Source organism: Eulemur rufifrons, chromosome 2, assembly GCF_041146395.1.
Source record: "Eulemur rufifrons isolate Redbay chromosome 2, OSU_ERuf_1, whole genome shotgun sequence".
NCBI classification, from domain to species: Eukaryota; Metazoa; Chordata; class Mammalia; order Primates; family Lemuridae; genus Eulemur; species Eulemur rufifrons.
The window spans coordinates 8,848,907-8,873,086 of NC_090984.1; the positions used below are offsets into that span (position 1 = coordinate 8,848,907).

Genomic DNA, 24,180 nt, shown 5'->3' on the forward strand with positions numbered 1-24,180 from the left:
TCCCTGCCCTGGGCAGGGGCGGATAGAAGCTTGAGGTGGGAGGGAGAGGCAGTTTGTGCTGTGTGTCATGCCTGTTGTCCAATTAAATAAAAGTTGCCCTGGCTTCATTCCTGAAGGTCTGGTCTGTGATTCACTCCTGCTTCTCGTCCCTAGAGTTTCAGCTTTTGATTGGCCTGTCCTGGCACCCTAGGCTCCTGACTCCACTGCCACCCCATCCCCGCCCCACCGAGGAAAGTGAGAGTTTAGTCACAGGGACCCAGAGGGTTCCCTGTGCTTGGAAAGGTGACCCTGGAGGGACTGACTTTCAGTGATGTGACTGGGAGAGAGAGCTGTGCTGGGAAGGACCTAGATGGGGGTGCCTGGTGGAAATGCTCGGCTTGAAGGGTGACGTTTGGAGGCAAATGGGACCTGAGGGTTTTGAGCCAGTGACGTTTGTGGGGGGCAACTGGGACCTAAGGGTTAACTCAGGCCTGGGAGGAGGATTTGGGGTGCCTGCTGTCTGAAATGCTAGAGGGTAACTTGGGCTTGAGGTGACATGAGGGAAACCCCAGGCCGGAGGGGGAACATTTCCGTGTGACTGGCACCTCAGGTCGGTGGGAACGTTTGTGGGTAACTGACAGCTGAAGAGCACAGTACGGGGTGCCCCAGGCCTGAAGACATTTGGAGGTGGCAGGGACCACAGGGGGTGCACTCGAGGCTTGCCACCCCCGCACCATCCCAGGACTCCAGCGGCTGCGGGGAACGCACCGACCAGCCCAGGGGCAGTCCGCACATACCTGCGGGAACACGCACGGCCGGGGAGGAGGTGGGGCCGCCTCCAATTGGTCCCCTCGACGGGAGGGCGGTGCCACAAGCCAATCGCCGTGCCCAGCACCGCGAAAGCCCCGCCCACGAGTCCGCGCGGCGCCCTCTAGCGGCCAGCGCCGGCACGCCGGGGAGCCCCTGTCCTCACCTGCCCCGACCCTGACAGTGACCCAAACACAGTCTGTCCATTCGTCCGTCAGTCTCTAAAGGCAGGGCGGCCCCGAGGGAGCTAATTCTCGGGGAGCCAGGGAAGTGTAGACAACTAAGCTCCTCCCCGCCGTCCCGCAGACCCCACAGTCTATTTGGGGACTGGGAGCCCGATCTCTAGTGTAAGATCGCGGACACGCCCTGGCACGCCCCCCGCCGTCCAGACACGCCCACCCCGCTGTTCTGGTCTTGGCCGTAGCCCCGCCCACCAAGGCCGAACTAAACCCAGCGTTACCGATTTTGGTCCGGGTATCTCCCGTATCCAGCTGCACTCAGCACCCGCCGCCGCCTCCCGTGCGCAGCGGTTTGGAGACGAGTACCCCCCAATATTGGTGTCCGGAGCCAGGGGACCCCTAGTGGCCATTCCCAGCCATGCACGGGCCATCCAGTTCGGGGTGGGGCAGGCTCTGTGGCCTCAGCGAGGTACTGAATTGAACGGCCTTGCTTCTTAGCTGGGAACGCTTTCTTTCAACTTGGCAGCCTCAGTTTTCTCGTCTGTAAAATGGAAACGATAATCCTACAGACTCAAGGCCATTGTGACGATTGAATGACAGCTATAAAGCATTCAGTACCATGCTTGGTCATGATTACGGAAGGACTCGCCATCTTGTTTACGATTATTCACATAATTACCCCTGGATTAAGCCAGTAAGTCTCTCCCATGCCTCTCCAGAAATGAGGCCGGAGATTTTTTTTTTTTTATGCAGAAGAAACGGGGTGACCCTGGCCTGAAGGGGTAAGGGGGAGGGGACGAACCCCTGTCTCACAATAAAATTAAAAAGAAAAATCTGTGTTCAATCTTTAAAAAAAGAAAAGAGAAAAAAAACACGAAAATACAATATATGGTTCAATAAATAGAAAAAAAGTTACAAAATGACGTGATCTTTTGTCCTTAATACACAAGAGCGGGGAAGGTGCAGGAGGTGACTGGGCAGTGGGACGCCCTCCCTCCTCCTCCCCCCTGGGCCAAGGCAGGGGAAGGGAAGGGTGGCCAAAGAGAGACAGCAAGCATCTGGGACCGAGAGAGATGCAGATAAATATGGAAACAGAGTGAGATGAATGGGTGAAGCAGGGAGACAGAGGAGGAGAAAAGGACAGACAAGACAGCCAGAAAATGCCAAGAAGCAGGTCTCTTTCCTTTCCAGATCAGGGTTGGGGGTCCCTGGCTCTCTTGTGCCTGTGTCCCCTGACACCAGGCTCAGAGGGGCAGTGTGTGAGCCTCGCTCGGTTCCTGAGTTGCATGTCCAGTGACTAGCAGGTGGGGCAAGGGGCAGCGATGACCACCCTCCAGCCCATCTTGGGACCCTGGTGCCCAAGGGAATGGGGGGACGTCCTGGCCAGACACAGGGTGAGGGGGGTGAGGTATGTGGCTGAGGCCTGAAGCCTCCTCAAATCCTTCAATGGGGGAGAGACATTGGTCCTGGCTGGGCAGCTGCCTGGGAGGCGGCAGACTAGGGACCCTGAGCAGTGGGGCAGAGGGACTCAGGTGCCCTAATACAAGTCCCCTGGCCACGGGGCGGGGTGGGGTTTTCTGGGAGGGTCTGCTACATTGACTTAGTGGGCCAGTTTCTGGGAAGTCCTGCCTCCCGCCACCTCCTGGAGCCCAAGCCAGGCCTGTGAGTTTGGAGAGGGTGAGCTTGTCTATTGCTTTTGGGGTGCCCGGGGCGGGGTCATACCAGCTGCCCAAGCACACACCCCCTTCCAGGCTTCTGGGTGGTGGTATGGCTTCTGCTCCTAGAGTCTCGCACACTCGTTCACACACTCCTAGGCACGCACGTGGCCGTGGCAGGACGCCACCCCCTGCCTCCCATCTCCAGCCGGGCTCCTTCCCTGACTTAATACTGAAATGCCACATGGGCCTCCAGTGCCGAGGCCCCCCAAAGAGAGTGGGGGGGGCAGGGCGGCAGGGGTGAGGGGATCCCCACTCCCACCACCCTGCCGCCCCTCAACCGAAGCGCTCTCGCACCAAAAGCATGAGCTTCTTCTTGCCCTTGTAGGTCTGTTTGAGGTTCTCCAAGAACTGGGCGAACTGAAGGTGCCCGTCGGGCGCCAAGAGGAAGGTCTCACGGGCCTTGCCCAGGAACTCGATGAAGTCGCCATAGTGTCGTGGGCTGATGTGCGTGAGGCGGGAGTGGCTAGTGGTAATGTAGGCGGCTACTGCGGCGTCCAAGAGCTGGCAGAGCGGGGCCCGGTCGGCGCCCAGTGGCTTGGCAGCCCGGCGGGCCCCCAGGGGACCCAGGCCAGGCGCCGAGAGGGTCCAGCGGCGCAGGATGTCGGAGAGCATTGGGGCACAGTGGATGCTTCGGACGATAAGGGGGACGATGGCGGAGAGCTCGTGCCGGCCCAGCGAGTGGCTGAGGGAGCAGGCCCACAGCACGTCGTTGACGGCGGGGTGGCTGTCCTGGTTGAAGGCGATGCTGAGCTGCGCCAAGGCCAGCGTCGCCAGCTTGTAGGCCCGCAGAGGCAGGCCACGGTGCTCCATATAGCGGGCCACCGTGAAGAGGTGAGCGTGGCCCAGCCCTCCGGCGGCGGCGTCCAGCACGATCTGATAGGCCGCCTCAAAGGCCGCGTGGTTCTTCTCGCACAGGGTCAGGGCGGGCAGGGCGCAGTTCTGAGGGTCTTTCATGGCGCACTGCAGTGCCAGGGTGCGCGCGCAGGCCCAGAGCTCCTCCCGCCGGGCTGTGTCTAGCTGCAGCCGCAGCAGCGTGGCATGCGTGGTGCCTGTCACTGCCACGATGGTGGCCGCCTCCACCGGCGTGAATAAGGAATACCAGTTTTGCATGATGTTCATCAGGGCTTGTGGGCCTGGTAGGAGGTGACAGGGGGAAACTGTTCAGGAGGAGAGGCAGGGACAGGTAGGTGTTCCCATGGATTTACCCAGACAGTGCTGTTCCCTGTTCCTCCCCCCACCCCCATGGCTACAACATGCTGGACAGAAACTTTGTTTCTTTTTTTCTTTCTTTCTTTTTTGAGACAAGGTCTTGCTTTGTCACTTGGGCCAGAGTGCAGTGGCATCAGCATAGCTCACTGCAACCTCAAACTCCTGGGCTCAAGTCCTCCTGCCTCAGCCTCCCAAGTAGGTGGGACCACAGGCACACCACCGGCTAATTTTTTATTTTTTGTAGAGACGGGAATCTCGTTCTTGCTCAGGCTGGTCTCGAACTCCTGATCGGAAGCGATCCTCCCGCCTCAGCCTCCCAGAGTGCTTGGATTAGAGGCATGAGCCACCGCGCCAGGCCTGGACAGAAACTTTGTTTTACTTTTCCAAAAAATCAGGGGGCAGCCAGACCAGGTGGGAATTGGGGTGGGACGCTAATGTGGCCCCCACCACATCAGCCTGGCCATCCTCTGGGCTGTTGTTCAGCCTGACAATCCCTCCCAGCCTAGCCCTGAGCACAGGACAGAGTCAGGGAAAGACCTATGCTTCTCTTTCTTGCCTGCCTGGTTCCCTCAGTGGCATATACAGAGCCACAACAGGGAGGTGGGCGGCAGGTCCCCTCAGGGGCTCTCACCGATCTCCGTGGCACAGCTGACCAGCCAGCGCACCATCTCCCTCCGCCGCCAGGTCATGGTGTTCAGGGTCATCCGCATCACCTGTGGAGTGAGGGGGGTGGAGAGAAGAGGAAGAGGGTCGCTCGGTGTCTTGGGCGGGCCCCTGGAGGGCTGGCCCTCCAGACAAGCTTGGAGGTTAAGGCTGAGCCAATGAACCTGGGCCGGTGACCTCACCTCTCTGGGCCTCAGTTTCCTCATCTATAAAGTGGGGATAAAAATAGTATCTACCTCATAAGATCGTTGTGAGAGTTAAACAAATTATGTGGGTCAAGCTCTTTGCACAGTGTTTGTTGCTTGAAAGTAATCAGATAACGTCAGCCACTACTATTCCTGTGTTCCTGCTATGGCTGGGGTTGTTCTTTTTCTTTTTTTTTTTTTTGAGACAGTCTCGCTCTGTCGCCTGGCCTAGAGTGCCGTGGTGTCAGCCTAGCTCACAGCAACCTCAAACTCCTGGGCTCAAGCAATCCTCCTGCCTCAGCCTCCCCAGTAGCGGGGACTACAGGTGCACGCCACACCCTTGGCTAATTTTTTCTATTTTTAGTAGAGACGGGGTCTCGCTCTTGCTCACGCTGGTCTTGAACTCCTGACCCCAAAGAGATCCTCCCGCCTCACTCTCCCAAAGTGCTGGGATTACAGGCGTGAGCCACCGCACCAGATCTCTTATTTTCTTATTGAATCTCGGCCACTCTCCGAGGCCCCGGCCCGCGGAGCCCCTACTTGTCTATCCCCTCAGCCCCCGCGCCCCCGGGCCGCCTGGGGCCCACACCCTGCAGTTGACTCCTTCCCTACAAGGCTGTACCGGAGACTTGCCCTTTCAGGAACACCCCTTGCTCTGTCACTTGCCCAGCCCCTGGGGACGACTGGGACACTCAGCTGCAGGCTCCGCCTACAGGAATTTCAGTGGCAGACCCCACTCCCAGGGGTGGCTCCATACCTTCAGGACCCTCCCCCAGGCCAGCCCCTCAGTGGTGAATCGGACCCCCTAAGCTGCCTTTGTCTTCAGGCCCCGACTCCAAGAAAGTCCCTTATTGGTAGGCTCTGTCCCACCCTCCGCTTCAACCCCACCCGCCCATGGTCCGTAACCAATGGCAAATCAGTGGCAGGCCCCGCCCGCAGGGCCCGCTTGTTCTTGTCCCCCGTCCACTCAATCGCGGGCCCCTACTTCATTCTCAGTCAGAGCTCCAGAGGCGATCCTCATTCATAAGCGCCACCACTGGGACTGGTGACCCATCATTCCCTCACTCCTAGGACTTTTACTCAGGGACCCTGCCCTTGTGTGGCCCCGACCCCAGAGGTGTGGCTCACATGCAGACCCCACCCACAGGGGTGTGGCCAACATTCCAGCCCCACCCCCCAGAGGAGCCGCTCACACTCAGGCCCCGCCCCCAAGCAGCATGGCCCTCCCGCCTCCACCTGGCAGCCCTCACCTGCAGGCCTAGCTCCAACGCGATGCCCAGCAGCGTGGTATCCGGTGGCGCACTGGCCGGGGTGGCTGTCTTGCAGGCGTCCTGTGCCAGCTTGAAGAGCAGGGCCGGAGAGTGGATGTTCTGCTGGATGGAGCCCAAGACCGCGTGCAGCCACTTAGGGTCTCCTGGGTGAAGGAAGGGCCAGAGAGCACCGTTAGACACACTCCAGCACCTGCCCCTGCAGCTGCCTGACTTGTTCACACAGGTCCCCCCTCCCTGGGGCACGTGCCCGAGTGTGGAGGGGGCACACCAGGCAATGGCTCTGTGGAAATTCAGACCTTCAGTGCCGCTCTCTGCTGGTTACCTCCCAGTTATCTCCCGGAGGAGGCCACCTCGTGACCCTCTGGGCCCCTCACTTTCAAGGGCATTGATTCTGGACCCAGAGTGCTAGGGTTCAAATCCCCGTCCTGCTGCGAACTAGCTGTGTGACCCTGAGCAAGTCACTTTACCTCTCTGGGTCCTAGTTGTCCCCTCTGTAAAATGGGTAACATTAAGGCAATGGAACCTGTCTCACAGGGCCGTGGTGAGCCCATACTTGGAAAGGCCTTAACGTGGCAAGAAGCTACACAAATGTTAGCTTTTATTGCTACAATTATCATTGATCCAGATCTCATAAGTCCCTGTCCCTCTGCTCCAGCCACACTGGCCTCCTCCCTGTCCCTCAAACATAACAGGCATGGTCCAGCCTCAGGGCCTTTGCACTGGCTGTTCCCTCTGCCTAGAATGCTTTTCCCAGATGCTATGGACTGGATTGTCCCCCACCCCCACCCCTCTGCCAATCATACATTGAAGCTCTAACACCCAATGTGAAAGTATTTGGAGAGGGGGCTTCTGGGAGATAATTAGGTTTAGATGAGGTCATGAAGGTGGAGCCCTCATGAGAGGATTAGCGCCCTTATTAAAAGAGACCAAGAACTTTAACTTTCCCTTTCTGTCCTTTTCTCTCTCTCTCTCTTTCTTCTCACCATGTGAGGACACAGCAAGAAGGTGGCCATCTGCAAGCCAGGAAGCGAGCCCTCACCAGGAACTGACCATGCTGGCACCCTGATCTCAGACTTCTAGCCTCCAGAGTGATGAGAAAATAAATTTCTGTCGTTTAAGTTGCTCAGCCTATGGTATTTTGTTGTGGCAGCCTGAGCTAGGACACCAAGTACCTGCCAGCTCCAGCCTCACCTTCAGGCCTTTGCTTAAATGTCTACCTGCTTCGTTCCCTTTCATAGCACTTACTACCTTCTCAGTTACTGCATCACCATCTTCTGCCACAGGGCAGGGGATCCAGGATGGCTTTGTTGCCTGCTACATCCCCAGCACCTGGGACAGTGTCTGGTACCTGTAGAAGGTGCTCAAGGAATACTGATGGAATTTGGCAAAAGGATAAGAGGAGGTAGGAGAGGCAAGAGGGAAAGGAGGAAGGACAGGAAGGCAGAGTTATGGGGACAGCTGCCATCCTCACCCTTGGCGGCTGTCAGCATGGCAGAGGCCAGTTCACACTGGCGGGTCTCCAGGTGGCCGAGGATGAACCAGCGGGGGAAGCGGTTGCTCATGATGGAGTCCAGCGGGTTGGGGTGAGGTTCTCCAGCCGGAAACGCTGTCTCCAGTACGGGCAGCCTGGGGTGAGGGGACATGGAAGCCCGTGGTGAGGCGGGGCTGCTGTCTCTACTCTCTCTAGGAGACAGAGAAGCTTCCTGCTCCAGCCTGAGCCTCCTCTCCCAGGCCAGCAGAACCCTGGGAGGCCAAGAAGATGGAAGACGTGTGCACGAGATGTTCACCACAGCGCTGTTTATAATGAGATGGGAAATGATCTAGAACATGCCCGTCACTTGGGATTGGGTTCAATAAACACTGCTCCATTCATGCACTGAGAGCCACATGGCTGCTAAAGAGGTGAGGGGATTACTTATGTCCTGACATGCCCCCCATTAGTCACTCTATGACACCCCTCTCCCTTGCTGGCTCGGCTCCAGCCACTGTTCCCCTCAACGTCCCCGAACACAACAAAAACAGTCCTGCCTTAGGACTGCAAAATGGGCTGTTCCCTCTGCCTGGAATGCTCTTCCCAGATCTCCTAGTGGCTCTCCCCTCCCCTCCTTCTTTGCTTAAATCTTTCTAAAAATTATTGATTGATTGATTGATTGAGACATGGTTTCACTGTGTCATCCAGGCTAGAGTGCAGTGGTCTGATCATAGCTCACTGTAACCTCCAATTCCTAGGCTCAAGCCATTCTCCTGCTTTAGCCTCCTGACTAGCTGGGACTACAAGCACACACCACTGGCTAATTTTTCTATTTTTTGTAGAGACGAAGTCTCGCTGTTGCTCAGGCTGGTCTCGAACTCCTGAGCTCAAGCGATCCTCCCGCCTCAGCCTCCCAGAGTGCTAGGATTACAGGCGTGAGCCACTGTGCCCGGCCCAAGCCTGTTTCTTTATGTGGAAAATGAGACTAAACATACTTATTTTGCTAGGTTGTTTTGAAGATTATATGGATTACTATGAGTCATGGACTTAGACCAGGGGTCAGAACCTTTTTTTTCTGTAAAGGGCTAGACAGCCAATATTTTTGGCTTTGCAAGTTGTTTGGTCTCTGTTGCAACAGCTTAATTCTGCCATTGCCATGCAAAAGAAACCACAGACAATTCACAGATGAATGCACATGGCTGTGTGCCAACAAAACCATTTCTGGACACTGAAATTTGACTTTCATGGACTTTTCATGTTATCATAAAATTTTCTTTTGATTTTTTCCAACCATTCAAAAATGTAAAAACCATTTGATCTCAGCGGCTTTATAAAAATAGGTGGCAAGGCCAAACTGGGTCTATGGGCTGTAGTTTGCAGACCCTTGGCTTAGACAAAAACGTTTTGCATATAAAAGCTTTATTTATTGTTCTTTCCAAATATTCTGGAAAGACACTCCAAATTGTTTTTGTTTTTTTTTTTTTTTTAAAGGGACTGGGTCTTGCTATGTTGCCTAGACTGGAGTGCAGTGGCTGTTCACAGATGCAATCATAGCTCATTACAGCCTCAAATTTCCACCCTCAAAGTGATCCTCCTGCCTCAGCCTCCCCAGTAACTGGGACTGCAGGCGCGCACCACTGCATCTGGCTCAGGTATCTCTGAAGGACGGTTTCAGAGGAAGTGGGACAGGTTTCACTTTGTTGGGCAAGGTTTACTTTTGAGAGGGCCTTTAAACATTCTATGATCTGCTGGTGCACATGAGAAATGATAATAAGGTTATTCACTGATGCTTTTTCTTTTTTTGAAATGGCATAAACGGCTATCATCTCCTGACTGGTTTTTTTTTTTTTTCAAATTTTTTATGTTTTTGAGGTGAGATCTCTCTGTTGCCTAGACTGGAATGTAGTGATACGATCAAGGCTCACTACAACCTCCAACTCCTGGGCTCAAGTGATCCTCCCACCTCAGCCTCCCGAGTAGCTGGGACCACAAGTGCACGCCACCACACCCAGATAATTTTTTGTTGTTGTTTAGACAGGGTCTCACTGTGTTGCCCAGGCTGGTCTCTAACTCCTGGCCTCAAGCGACCCTCTTGCCTTGGCCTCCCAAAGTGCTGGGATTATAGAAGCGAGCCACCGCGCCAGACGCTAACTGCTTTTTTAATGATACGTCCCTATAGTAGAATACTATGCAGTGACTCACATACTATGTGATAAGACAAAGTCTGTAACAGAAGCCATGCTTAGCGAAAACAAGATGCAAAGAATAGGTACAGGATGTATCATTGGCATATAAGGAGGATTTATGTTCGATTTCCAGGTTATGAGTTTGCACAACTCTCTCCTCTTGCAGGATAGATAAGGAAGTGGTAACATTGCTTACCTGCAGAGAGATTTGGGCAGCCTGAGACAAACCTGCCTAGAAAAGGGCTTGGCTTTGTGTACCTTTTGAATTCTGTACCATGTGGATATTCTCAACTCAAAACACTATTGCACTTTTATATTTAATCATGAAAAGCACATGGCAGTATTGAATGCCGGGATGAGGGAGACTGAATTAATCAGTCTGTGAGTTCGGGCTGGAAGGTAGGGCTCGGAGCCCTCCTGCCACCGGACTCTTGCCCCCAGCTCCCACTCTGGCCATGTCCCCAGCCGCCTGTCCTCACCTCATGGCTCGGAGTGCGAGGCGATAGGCCAGGTCTGGGTCATGAGGCAGCAGCGCAGTGAACAGGTAGCGGGCACAGGTGTGCATGGGCACGCTCTCGCGGAACAGCACCTCTCCGAAGCCGCTGAAGGGACCCCCTGCAGGGACAGCCTGAGCTCAGCCCCCAAGTGTGGGCTCGTCTCTGCTTCTTCCCAGGTCTCTCTAGACCTCAAGCTCAAAGTGGAGGAGGGGCTGGCCCCAGGACAGAGTGGCTGGGGCCTGGGAGGTCCAGGCGGTAGGGGCTCAGGGCTGACACTTCAACCAGCAACAAGCGCGGGATAAGCCAAGGAGGAGACCTTGAGCACACCTAGCGGGGGAAGGACTCTGATGCAAGGTGTGGCCGGAGGGTGGAGATGGGGCTGCACCTGCCTGGAGGGTGGAACCAACGGCCAAGACCAGCAAGGTCCAATAGCATCAAGGAGGGCCTGGAAGGGGCAGGGCCAAGTGGCTCGCTGCGGCAGTAGGGGGTGGGGCCTCACGACCCACAAGCCAATAGAGCCAGGCCATGGGCAGAGCCAGTGAGGCCTGGGCGGAGCCAGAGGACGGAACCTGCGTAGTGGACACGGCTGGGCAACTAGACTCATTGGCTGCAAGGTAGGCAGGGGGTGGGGTCTCCCACTTGCGGCAGTTATTGGTTGCCAGCGAGCAGTAGGGGGCGGGACCAAGAGCTGGATCTCACCTTTTGGGAACCACCAAGGTATCAGTGGACAGTGAGGCCCAGGAGGCGGGGCTAGGGGCGGGGCCTCGCTGTCAGGCAGCAATGAGGCCACTACAGGACGGGGGCAGGAGCTACCTTTTGGGACCGGCCAGGCTCAGGGGCAGGGCCTCACCTTCCAGCAGCAGCCCCGCCTGCTTGCGCAACACCTGCACCAACCGCTCATCCAAGTCCACCTCCTCCAGCAGGGCCAGCAGCTGCTCCTCGCTGCGCACCACCTTGTCCTGGGCATACAGCCCCTCTGGCAGGGCCCGCTGCTGCCCCAGCCCCAGCAGTGCCACCTCCAGAGCCAGCGCCAGGTAGGACTCCCCAGGGCTCCCGGGCACGGGGACATGCTGGTAGGCCACCTTGCGCTTCTCGGAGCCTGATTCTGGGGAGAACAGGACCAGGGCTGTTGGAAGTGGAGCCCCTTCCAGAGGACCCCGTAGCCCTTGGTCCCAGGCATGGAGCTTGGGGGCAGGGTGGGCTTTAGAGGGAGCCCAGAAGACCCCAGCACTCACCAGAGGGTGGGGCCCCTCCTTCTAGCAGCAGCTAGGCCCAAGGTGGCCTCACTTTCAGGAGAAGCTAAGCCTATTGGCTCCTGGCACTGGCCATGGGGCGTGGTCAAGGGGTGGGGATTGCCTTGTCTCCTCCTAGGGCCTCCCACGTGGGTACCTGGGTAAAGAGCGAGGGTCTCCTCCTCCAGGCGACAGGCCTCCAGGAGCGCCCTGCAGAGGCAGCCAATGGGATCCAGGGGGTGGCCCACCCATCCTTCCGTGTTAGTGATGCAGGTGGAGCCTTTTTGGAGCAGCTCTGAAGGACGAAAGTAGGGGCTCAATGCCCGCCCACCTGTCTAAATGTCTGGGGAGGGGCTTCCTCTCCGACCCCCAGTCCGGCCTCCCAGGGCCCACCACCTGCCAACCTGGTGGCCATGTCCTCTGCTCAGGATTGTTTGCGAACCCAGGCCCGGCAAGGCACAGGAACGACACTGGGTGTTTTCTAAAACACCCAACCAGAGTGTCAGTTCCCTCCTCCTAGTACTTAATCCCTCCTCACCACCCTGAAGACAAAGTCTGAATAGCGTTCAGGGACCCAAGGACCAATATGAAGTTTCCCCATATGGTGGCATATGTCCCTTCCCTCTGGAAGCCCGTCCTCCAACCTTCTCCTCCAAACCGTGCACTCTCTTGCCTCTAGGCGTCTGTCCATGCTGTTCCTTCTCCTGGGCACCTCCTATTTATCCTTAAGTTCTCAGCTTAGCTCTCACCTCTGGGGTCAGAGCTCTGCTCCGGGCTCAGAGCCCCCGTTTCTTCCATGACACACACTCTGTTCAATTTCCTGATAGCTGTTCCATCAACCCCATCACCCAGAGAACCCAGCTGGTGGCCTCCTTCCTGTCCACCATATCTAGGCCACAAATGTGTTTTTCTGGGCACATGCAGTGTGGTTTTTTTTCTTAACACAAATTTGAATTTGTTGTCCATGTTTTAAAAAAATCAGTAAATTCCACATCAAATAATCCAGGTTTCTGGCCTCTCTGGAAAAACTGGAAGATCTGGCCATACTGGGTCCATGTTCCAGAGAGGCATGTGGCCGGCACCCACCCCCCTCTGCCCACCGCAGGGGCTGGCAGCTTAGAAACTACATTTCCCAGACTCCTTTGCACGAGATGTGGCCGATCAGAGAATGAGGCTGTTATTCTCCTGTGGCAGCTGTGAGCAGGTGTGTGGCCACGTGCAGGGCACAGACATGAGGTTTTGCCAGCAGGTTCTGAGTGTTCTCTTGCAAACTGCACACCCCACCCGCGGGGGCTGTGGGCCACTGTTAGCAGTTAGGTATGATCTCTACACCTTTGAATTCTTGAACTTGAGCAGCAGCATCTCCAACTTTCCATCCTACAGCCCTTCCAATGGTTTTGTGAACCCTCAATCCCCTGTACTAACTTCCTTTCTGCATGAAACACCCAGAATGGTCCTATTTTCCTGGTGGGATGCTGAGTGGCACCCACAGACACTCCAGTTTGCCACAGCTCTCAGCGGTTGGCATTTGTGTCTGCAGCCCCGGGGACAGGATGGTAATATTAGTGCCCACCTTTTTTCTGCTGCTTGTAGCTCTCAAGCTGATGCCGCTGCTGCAGCCGGAGTGTGTTGACTATGGCACCTGCCAGCCGCAGGGCCTGGCGGGGGTATCCATGGGCACGCAGGGCGTCCACACGGGCACAGGCAGTGGGGAAAGGTTCACCCAGCCAGAGTGGGCGGGCCTGGGGGTCAAAGGTCAGCTTGTCACCACCCACGCTGCCTGTGAGGCTGGGGCCATAGGAGTCGCTGGCCAGGATTCTCTGTAGATGGCCGTCACTCCAGTGCAGCTCTCCAGCCTGCAGGGCGCGGCCAAACACTGTGTGGCGGGAAGTCGTGGCTGCCACCTCCTCCTCTTCCTCCTCCTCTGAGCCTGCAGGAGAGGTGCCCAATGCCACCTGGTGAGGGGGCCCTAGCAGTGGAGCTGTGGCCAGCTTCCCCCCCAAGTGCTGACTTAAGGCTAGGCCCTGGGCATAAATCATCCCTGAATCCTCCAAGCAGCCCTTCAAAGATGTGTGTGTGTGTGTGTGTGTGTGTGTGTGTGTTGGGGGCTATTACAGCCCTATGATATGGATGGAAAACAGATTGAGCAACTATCTTTCTCTTCCCACTTGCCATTTCCCCTTCCCTCTCTCCTCAATCTCTCTCTTCCCTCCCCTTGACTCCTCTGTTTCTCTCCTACTATCCCTCTCTCCGTCCATCTCTGTTTCTCTTCCCTTGTCTCTCTCAAGATCTCCCTTTCCCCTTCTGTTTGATTCCTCTTGGCCTCTTCCCTCTCTCACCCTCTCTCTGCTTCCATAGCTAGTAGGAGGCCAAGCCAGGAGACCAGACACCCAGGACTGCAGGTGTCTTAAGCACTTCACTGCCCATTGGGCTGCCATTGCTCCTGCCCTCAGCATGTACTCCCTCTCGGCTTGGAGGGTAGCCAAGGGCTGAGGTCCTCCTTTGCTCTGCCCCGCCCCCCCAGGACAGAGCACCATGATGGGAAGTGGGGCCACAGTCAGTGGTGATGGTTTTGAGGGGTGAGGCAGGGACCCCTCTCCTACCTGGGCTGGGGGCCACAGCAGGCTGCAGGCTGGGGCCGTTGAAGGAGTAGTTGCCCTCTTCCAGCGGGCACACATCGAGCTTGTCCCACTTGCCAAGCAGCTGGAGCCAGCCCGCCCGCTCTTCTGGTTTGCAGTGGGGGCTCAGGATGACGCAGACCCACAGGGCCCCTGAAGAGGCATGGGGAGGGCTCAGTATTCACGCCAGCGGCAGCAGCAGCACACACTTGTGGAACGCTTACTGTATACCAGGCACTGGTCTGCCTGACCCTCACCTTGACCCTCTGACGCTACAATTCAGTCTTTTCACTTTACGGGTGAGGCACAGAGAGGTAAGGCCACTTGTTCAAGGTCACACAGCTGGTGAGTCAGAAATCAGGACTCAACACCAGGTGGCCAAATTCCTCTCAAGGTGTTTTTTTTTTCTCCCATAGCAATTATCACCCTCTAACACAGGGTCAGCAAACCAGCAAACTACCGCCCGTGGAGAAAACTGAACTCACCATCTGTTTTTGATTGGTGTCTAAGCTAAGATTTATTTTTACATTTTTAAAAGGTGGTGGTGAGGGGGAACCAAAAGAGTATTTTGCAACTTGTGGAAATGATATGAAATTCAAATAAATAAAGCACCTATATAATTTTTTCCTTCTTCTTCTTCTTTTTTTTTTTTTTAGAGAAGGGGCCTCGCTATGTTGCCCAGGTTGGATTTTAACTTCTGGACTCAAGCGATCCTCCTGCTTCAGCCTCCTGAGTAGTTGGGACTCTGGGCACATGCCACTGCACTGCTGATTTTTGTTTTGTAGATTCTAGATCTCACTATGTTGCTCAGGCTGGTCTCAAACTCCTGGCTTCAAGCGATCCTCCCACCTCTGCCTTCCAAAGTGCTGGGATTACAGGTGTGAGCCACCCACCGCACCTGGCCCTGTGGCTGCTTTCTCTACTGTAAGTGGCACAGCTGAATAGTCAAGACAGAGACCAGATGGCCTGCAGAGGTGGTGACATTGACTCCCTCACCCTAATAGAAAACCTGTGTCTTCTGTGAAAGGAGTTATTAAAGAAAAAAAAAGAAAAAGTGTGTCAACCCCTGGGCCAACGATATTTTATCATCTGTCTCCCCTACCAGCTGAGGGCAGGAATTTTTCTCCTGTGTTCTCTGCTGGAACTCCAGCCCCTGGCACACCGGTGGTGCTCATAAATGTTTGCCAAATGAACGGGGAGAGAATTCAGGGGACAGAACCTAATTTCGAGGCATGCAAGGCCCCCTGGGAGCCAGTGCCCTGGTACCCACCATGCACCAGGGTTTGGGCCTCACCCAGCTCGTCCCAGAGCTGCCGGCACTTGTCCGTCATGCCTGCACCCTGCTGTCGCCACAGAGCCAGGCGTGGGTCCTGCAGGAACTGCTCGGTCATGAGGATCAGCATGCGCGCCCCGTTGGAGTCCCGCATTCGCAGCATCTCCCGCACCTGTGCCGGGGACAGGCTGGTGAGGAAGGGGCAGGGCGCCGACGCCAGGGCCTCGTAAGACCCGTGCCCTGCCACACCCATGCCCCGCCGACCCGCACAGCACCTTGCTGAACATGGAGCGCAGCTGCTGGCTGGCCCCGTAGTAGCCGCCGTTGGACAACAACTGCTTTACTTGCTCCTGAATCTGCTCCTCGTCCAGGTGCCAGCAGTTGGCATCCTCGATGCCCGCACCTGCTGTGGGGTCTGGGGCACCTGTGGGGAGGGAGGGACAGAAAGTGGAGGCTGGGGCTGGGCTTGGAGTAGGGAGAAGAGGTGTCTGCTCCTGCCATGCATCCATTCCTCCAAATCACCCAACCCATTCCAAAGTTCCATCCTTCCCACCTACACACCACTCACCCACGTGTCCATCTCACCCAAACATCCATCCAACCATCCACCCAACCATCCATCCATCCACCCATCCTCCCAAAACACCACCGGCTCATTCATCCATTTACTCACTCTTCCATTTCCTTAGTTATCCATCCAATTCATTCATCTGTCTCATCTGAAACCCCACCTACCCTTCCAGGTACTCATTCATCCATCTCACCTGAAAACCACCCTTCCATCCATGCACCCACCCATCCACCCATCCTGCCCCAAACACCACCAGCTCATTTGTCCACTTAGTCATCCACCCAATCCATTCATCTATCTCACCTGAACCAACGGCCGTCCATCCACCCGCACCCGTGTCACGCCAGCCACTCTCCATCTATCTGTGTCCCCCATGTCAGTTCATCTACACATCAGTCCACCATCCACCCCACCACCATCATTACCACTTGCCCACCCATCCACATACTCAGCCCACTGATCCATCCCCCATTTCTCTTTCCAATCAGTGTGAACCAACCACTCAAAATACCCACCCCACCATTCATCCATGAACCCAAACAATGACACTATCCACCCACCCAACTCTCTCTCTCTTCTTCTCCCATCAAACCATCCATTCATATGTACCTCTCAAAACAGCCACTCTACACAAAGCACCCGCCCACTCTGCCCACCCACCATGTTGGTCCACACATATGAACCTTCCATACGCCCATGAACTCACTCCCAACCCATGTACCCATTGGTCCCTCCATTCTTGCACTAACCCCATCTGTCTACCACCATCAGTCCACCCCAGTGCCCCCAATCAAAGCCCTCCCCACCCAACCACCATCCCACCTCCAATCCCCATTCACCTATGGGTATACCTAATCACCCGTTCGCTCACCCAGTCATTTTTCCAGACCATCGGTTCACCCCAATGCCTGATGATGAATACTTTCCCTGCCCACCCAGACCCACCTTTGATTATCCACAGTTGCCTCCACCTGCAACTCATCCTCCCTGGATTCTAGCTAGGTGACATAACCCCTTGGAGCCCCCAAACCCTCCCTGTCTTCACAACACTTCTGGCATATCCCCTCACCCACACCTTACCCCTGACACCCACGAATGTCCACAGGATATGGACATGTCCTGTGGACAGTCATGTGATCTCTGGGGCTGGACCTCCCACTTGTCCCCTAACTCAGGGTCTCCCCTCCTGCCCTCACCCTCTGCTTGTGCCGATTTCCAACCACTCATCGGTTGGATCCAGGATCTGCCACTCTCCAGGAGGGTGACCTTAGATGATGCAGGCCATGGCACTCCTCACCCTGTCCCCAGCATATGTTGGGAGGATTTGCAACAAGTGTGGACACAGGGTAAGCGATGTGGCTGTTTGCTGGGGCTGCCTTGCCCCCAGAGGACCCCGCCCCCGTCGTCCTTACCATGCACCAGGTTGATCTCCGAGCCCAGCAGGAGGATCTCGTCGGCTAAGCGCTGAGCGGTGGGCAGCACCTCGGTGTGGTGGGCGCTGATTAGGTACTGCACGAACTTCTGCAGCTGGTCCCGGTTCATCTGCGACAGCGTCTCGGAGATGGGCAGCCGCAGCTCCACCTGGCGCGCATGCCGGATGCGGTACAGCGACAGGGCCACCACGTGGGCGCAGTAGAAGAGGTCGCGGTTGTCGCAGCCACAGCTCACGGAGGTGATCTTGCAGCGATCAAAGCTGATGGAGACGTGGAACAGGCGCTCGGGCTCTCCGGGGCCCCCGGGCTCGCGGATGTTTCCGCTCAGGTGGAACCCTACAACCAATGCCAAACTGTCGCGGCTGTGTCACCTCAGGGACAGGTGCTGTGTTTGTCCGCAGTGCAGCACGAGACCCGGGTGCAAAGCCCAGCTGAGTAACCTGGCGTGCGAGCCACTTAACCAACTAGAATCATAGTGACACCCTCCTCGTGTGGTTGTAATAGGAATTAAATGAGTTAATACTTGGAAAGTGCTTAGGATACTGCCTGCATAAAGTTAAGTCCTGAGTAAACACTTGTTCTTATTCTAATTATGAATAATATTATTACAGTCATGATGTTAGAGATGGTTTGCTTAGCCCTTGGGTTACCATGGCTACAGTCAGGGCTTTGGGAGCCCTGTGAACTTCCTGGGCAGATGCCAAAGGCCTGTGACGCTTGTGGATGAGGGACTGATGAGGTGGGCCTGGGGCCAGGTCGCCCCTTCACCCCCTGCCTCTCCCTGGCCCCTGGGAAGCCCAGGTGCCAGGCTCATCCAACTGGTTGGGCAGCTCGGGCCCAGCCTGCGTCATGCAGGGAGATGGCTTCCTCATACCGTCTGGAGGTGGCCACAGGCAGCCTGGGGATGGCTAGGCCATGTCCAGGCAAGGGGGTGGACAGGGCCCCCAAAGGGTCATCTTGGCTGAGCCCTAGCCTCCAGCTGGGAGGTGTGACCGGCTGCCACGCGCAGTCTAGAGTCCCGCCTCCACTTGTTTCCCCGCACAACATCTACTAGTCCCTTTCTGAGGCCCGCTGCCTGAGTTCTGAGGCTTTTTTCCCCTCTGCCTTAGTACATCTCCCCCAACACAGGCTCTGCAACTCTTTTCTTCTGGTTCATAACCTTCCCCCAAGCCCGACTTAGACCTCGCTGGCGAGGTCTGAGGTCTAGGATCAGTTTTCACCTCCAGCTCTAAACCTCTGCTCCCTACCCTCACCTGGGCCCCGCTGCCTGAGCTCTAAGACCACCCCTCACAGTTGATCCTAAACTTCTTCCTCTACGCTCCCACCTAAGCCCCGCCGCCGCTGCTGCCTTAGGTCTGAGACCAGCCCTCAATAATGGCTCTAACCTTTAAAATCCCAACCTCCACCTGAGTCTCTCTGCCTGAGGTCTAAAACTGTCTCTCACCTCGGCTCTAAATCTCTGTGTCCAACTCCCACCTGGGCCCCGCTGCCTGAGATCTACGATCATTCTTAAAGACACCGTCTTGCTCTGTCACCCAGGCTGCAGTGCAGTGGCACGATCATAGCTCACTGCAAACTCAAACTTCTGGGCTCAAGTGATCCTCCTGCCTCAGTTGCCTGAGTAGCTAAGACTACAGGTGCGCACCACCATGCCTGGCTAATTAAAAATTTTTGTTTGTAGAGATAGGGTCTTGCTATGTTGCCCAGGCTGGTCTTGAACTCCTGATCTCAAGTGATCCTCCTGCCTCAGCCTCTTAAAGTGCTGGGATTACATGTGTGAGCCAACAAGCCCGGCCTTAGGATCATTCTTACCTCTGGCTCCAAACCCGCGCCCCAAAGCATCACTGGATCCCTCTGGCTGAGGTCTGGAACCTCCTCCCCCCCTGCCCAGGCCTCCCTGAAACTGCCCCTCCTCCAGGCCTGCTCTGGACTTCCCGGCCCCCGGGGCAGGGGTGGGGGCAAACACTTACCCACTTGCAGGACGCGGTCTACAGCCCCGCTTTGCAGCAGGTGCAGCCCACGGGTGAAGGGCACCCGGGCGTCATGCTCGCCCTCTGGGGGCTGGTAGCCCAGTGATGAGTACATACATATTTCCCGTTCGCTGCGTGGAAACGACCAGAACACGATGCGCTTCTGGACTGGCTCAGGCACCCGGGAGAACCGCTCTTCCACCTGCGGGAAGGGCAGGGGTGGGTTAAAAACCTGAGTTTGAATGGCCGGGCATGGTGGCTCACGCCCGTAATCCTAGCACTCTGGGAGACCGAGGCAGGAGGATTGCTTGAGCTCAGGAGTTCGAGACCAGCAAGAGTGAGATCCCGTCTCTACTAAAAAAAAAAACAGAAAAAAATTAGCTGGGCAACTAAAAATAGAAAAGATTAGCTTTGTGTGGTGGTGCATCCCTGTAATCCCAGCTACTCGGGAGGCTGAGGCAGGAGGATCGCTTGAGCCCAGGACTCTGAGGTTGCTGTGAGCTGGGCTGATGCCCCAGCAACAGAGCAAGACTCTGTCTCAAAAAAAAAAAAAAAAAAAGAAAAGAAAGAAACCTGGGTTTGAATCCTAGCTTTGCCATTTACGAGTGGTACGACCCTGGGTAAGTCACTTGGCCTCTCTGAATCTCAGTTTTCTCAAGGATAAAGTGGGGATATTAACGGTACCCACCCCCTGAAGATTGTGAAGATGAAATATGCATGAATACATGTAAAGAGCTTATAATAACACCTGGCCCACAGTTAGCATTCTAGAACTTTCTGCTGCTTCCCTCCTGGACACAAGATCCCAGGGTCCTGGTGTAAGGGCCTCCCACCTCTCAGGCCTTGACAGAGCAGGGGGAAGTTAGACAAAAATGATAAGAATAATGATTAAGGTGCACGCTTTTTTAGCTTACATGATGCTAAATGCTTTGCATATGTGACTTCCCAGTTCTCAAAACAACCCATGAGTTGATACTAAATCATTACCCTATTTTACACCTGGGGGAAACTGAGGCTCAGAGGCGGGGTGAATTCACTTGCTCAGGGGCTCAGAGCTGGCAAATTGTTCCAACTCCCAAGACAGGCATCGGTCCTCAGTTTCCTGTCTGTCTCTCTCTCCTGGGAAGGGTCCCCAGGAATAGAAGGGTGTCCTGGCCACCTCTGTGCGCTCCAGGCAATGAACTGAGCTGGTTAAGCCTGTGTTCCAATCTGGGCTTGCTATTCACTGGCTGGGTGACCTTGGGCAAGTTTCTCAACCTCTCTGTGCCCCAGTTTCCTGAAAGTAGGAACAAGAACAACAACTCCCAAAGGGTTGCAGAGGATTCCATGAGCTTCTGTGGGTTGAAAGCTTTCTTAGCTCCCAGCCTGGCCAGGGGCAGGTACCTGGGAGCCTTGGAGATGGTTTTACGATTATTCTGCATGGCTCACTCACAATGAAGGGGCAGGGGCCCTCCTTAGCCCTGACTCCTGCCTGAGTTTCTGGGGGAAGCGGAAGGGCCAGTGACCAGCCCAGGCCCCGGGGACAGTTGGCAGATGACTAAGGAGGGATTTTCCAGTACATGAATCAGAGCCTGCCCCATGCACATTTGGCCCAAATCACCCATCATCCTAGCTGACTTCCTAACTCCGGAGAGGTCAGGGAGCCAAGAACATCCCCCCAAAGCTGGACAGAGCCTAGGGGAGCCACGTACATCTCCGGCTTCTTGGGGACTCACACTGAGGCTAGGAAAGGGCCCCCAGAAGCCAGGGAGGCAGGGCTCCAGGCCCAGCCCTGCTGCTGACAGAAGGGTTAGGGTGGCCGAGGGGAGGGCGGGTAGTTGAGGAGGGCAGAGGGACCCTGGCACTTGAGTAATTCCTGCTGCTACCCAGGAGGTCCTGGCAACCCCAGGCGGCCAGGATCTGGAGAGGGGTGGTCCTCAAGAAACAGGTGGGTTCTGGAGGCTTGAGGGCAGGGATGAGAGGGGAAGAAAGGGGTGTCCTGAGCTGGCATCTGGAGAGATGGGGCCATTTTCAACTTGAGATGTAAGACAGGGATGTGGAGAAGCAGGAATAGGAGAGCCCGTGTCTCTAGAGGCTAAGATCAGGGGAGATGGGGTGTCCCCAAGTGGGGCGGCTTGCAGGGGCTGGAAAGAGGGGTGAGGATTGAATGGGGTGCCCTTATTGTGGGGGAGATGAGGATGAGGTTGGAAAAGAGGGGTAGCTGGGGTTGGGGGAGGACCCCAAGGGGGTTGGGTTCTAGGGATCTGGGGCGGGAGGAGAAGGAAGTGTCCAGAGGTGGGATCCGGGGCGCTGAGGCACAGGGATGGCAGAGAAGGGATGGGGGCGGTGGGTCATAGGGTTTGAAGGACAGAAATCGGAGGATGAGGGGGTGTTTTGGGGCAAGATTAAGGATCTTGCGGGAGGGTGGAATCGCAGGGGTGTTTCTCTGATGGGGGGTTGGTCCGGGGCCCGGGTTAGGCGGAGGGGGGGCATAGGCCCGGGAAGGAGCTGGGGGTGCGTGCCTCCCCCTCCCCCGCCCTCCCGCGGTCACCTGCTCGAAGGCCCAGCTCTCGGCTACTCGCTTGGCGCTGAGGTCCAGCAGCGCCTCGGGCCGACCCCGGCCGCGCACGGCCCCGGCCCCGGCATCGCGTTCCTCCGGTCCCGCGGGGCAGCCCCGGCTCCGCTTGGCCGCTGGGGGGTCCATCTGGCCGTGCCGGGGCCAGGGCGGGGCCTGTTGGGGGGTCCGTCCGATGCCCGCTCCGCTTCAGCGGCTCCCGCGCCCCTGCCCTCCTTCCCGTCCTTCCTCCGCGCTCGGCCGCCCCGGGACCGCCGCCGCACCCACCCCAGCCCCGCGCCGGGCCGGCCGGGTGATGCGGCCCCTTTAAGACTCTTCACAACAATGAAGCTGCCTCGGTCGCCGCTTTAGCTCCGTCGTCGTCCCGCCTCCGCCGCCCGTCCCCATTGGAACCCCCCTCGGCCTCCGCGGCTCTCCCCCGCCATTGGCTGCGCCGTCGGACCCGTCTCCAAGCCTTCGCCGATCATTCGATTGCTGAGATACCAGTCTTTTCGTGTTCGCCCAATCAGAGCGCGCAGCGAGCGGCGCTGTCAATCACGGGGCGCCAGAGACCAATCAGAGCGGGAGGACTCCCGCGGCCCAGGCCTTTTGCGGAGTTTCGGGGCGGGCCCTGGGTTCATTCACAACATTCCTCCCCCGCCCCCCTCGGGCTGGACAGCGCGCCCGGGGCAGCTGGGGCTGCGCCCACACACGGCTTTGTTTACTGAGGGTCGCTTCCGGGCGCCGTGAGGGGACAATCAACACAGCCTGGCCGGTGAGCGAGACGGAGCCGCGGGATCCCCTGCCAGCGGCTCAGCCCCACCTCCCTCCGGGCTGTGTGACCTGGGAAACTTACTCACCCTCTCTGTGCACCGAGTTTTGATGCTTTGCGGGGCGCAGGCTCACTGGAGGAGCTCATGCGGGCTGCGGACCCCCTCTTCAGAAACAGAGCTCAATTAGTGGGGTTATGGACTATCCCTCATGCCCATCCTTGAGCCTCAAACTAGGAATCCCGCATCCTCTCTCCGCCCTAAATATTTACGTTGTGTCATATGAAATTGCTAATTTTCGACCATATTTGACCTATTAAAATGGCAATTTCAGAAGGTTCAACCTAACACATATTAAATCCCCCCTCTGATCATTTTTTCTGACTCACTGGCCTGGAAGCCGGCCATGGTCTTCATCACCGGTCTCCACCCCAGTCCCCGCCAATGTCCTCAGAGAACCCTGCATTTTCCCTTCCTTGTACTCTTCCGCACTATCGTTTATTTATCTAGTTCGACGGTGGTTTCATTTCTGTCTCATCCTCTGGATGGTGAGCTCCACGAAGCAGGAGTTTGTCCCATGGGCACGTTGCCGTAGCATCAGCACTTGGAACAGCACCTGGCATACAGTCGGCGCTCAGTTGATAGGTTGTTGAATGAAAGGATCTTCACCGCAGAAAAAAATCCACGCTGGTCCCTAAGTGGCTTGACTGCGCTGCCTCCGTATTGCAACCGCAGCTTTCTCCTGAAGAAACTTCCAATGTCACAACTGCAGTCTCCGTCCAGTCCCCACCACTCCCGCCTAGACCTGCACCGCCTAGTATGGTCACCGCTGGCCACAAGTGGCCTTTGAGCCTTTAAAACGGGACTAGCCTGAATTGGGCTGTACTGTGGAGGTAAAATACACACTGGATTTCAGAGACTTAGTGGGACAAAAAGAAGGCAAAATATCTCATTAAGAATTTCTTGGGCCAGGTGCAGTGGCTCACACCTGTAATCCCAGCATTTTGGGAGGCCAAGGCGGGAGGATCACTTGAAGCCAGGAGTTTGAGACCAGCCTGTGCAACATAGTGGGACCCCATCTCTACAAAGAATAAGAAAAATAGTCAGGCATGGTGGCGTGTGCCTGTAGTCCCAGCTACTGGGGAGGCTGAGGCAGAAGGAGGATCACTTGAGCCCAGGAGTTGGAGGCTACAGTGAGCTATGATCGCATGACTGCATTTCAGCTGGGGCAACAGAGTGAAACCCTGTCTCCAAAAAAACAAACAAACAAAAAAAAACTTAGAAATAAATTAAAAAAAAAAAGAATTATTTCTTATATTGCCAGGTGTGGTGGCTCACACCGGTAGTCCCAGTGATACAGGAGGATCGCTTGAGGTCAGGAGTTGGAGACAAGCCTGGGCAACATAGCAAGACCCTGTCTCTACAAAAAAAAAAAAAAACAAAACAGGATATTTTTATATTGATTACATGTTAAAATTATATTTTAGAAAAATTGGGGTTGAATAAAATACATCATTAAAATTGACTTCACCTGTTTCCTTTCATTTTATATGCTATCAGGACATTTAAAAATTACATAAATGACTTGTATTGTATTTGTACCAGACAGTGCTGG

The 24,180-nt window shown here is 55.9% G+C and overlaps 1 protein-coding gene across 2 annotated transcripts; it reads right to left on the reverse strand.

Annotated features, from left to right (window-relative positions):
- Positions 1–1,713: 1,713 nt before the first annotated feature.
- ZSWIM4 (zinc finger SWIM-type containing 4) lies at positions 1,714–22,142 on the reverse strand. Of its 2 annotated transcripts, XM_069494947.1 has the most exons (14): positions 21,793–22,142; positions 19,263–19,464; positions 17,272–17,628; positions 15,564–15,712; positions 15,310–15,460; positions 14,001–14,168; positions 12,971–13,327; positions 11,555–11,692; positions 11,016–11,270; positions 10,148–10,283; positions 7,483–7,637; positions 5,991–6,154; positions 4,524–4,605; positions 1,714–3,816 (listed from the first exon to the last, which is right to left on the reverse strand). In XM_069494947.1, the coding sequence occupies exons 1-14, from the start codon at positions 21,943–21,945 to the stop codon at positions 2,957–2,959; spliced, it is 3,327 nt and encodes a 1,108-aa protein (XP_069351048.1). In that variant the 5' UTR covers positions 21,946–22,142; the 3' UTR covers positions 1,714–2,956. The 2 variants fall into 2 exon arrangements, with proteins under 2 accessions (XP_069351048.1, XP_069351058.1); XM_069494957.1 differs by lacking the exon at positions 12,971–13,327.
- Between the last annotated feature and the right edge of the window lie 2,038 nt (positions 22,143–24,180).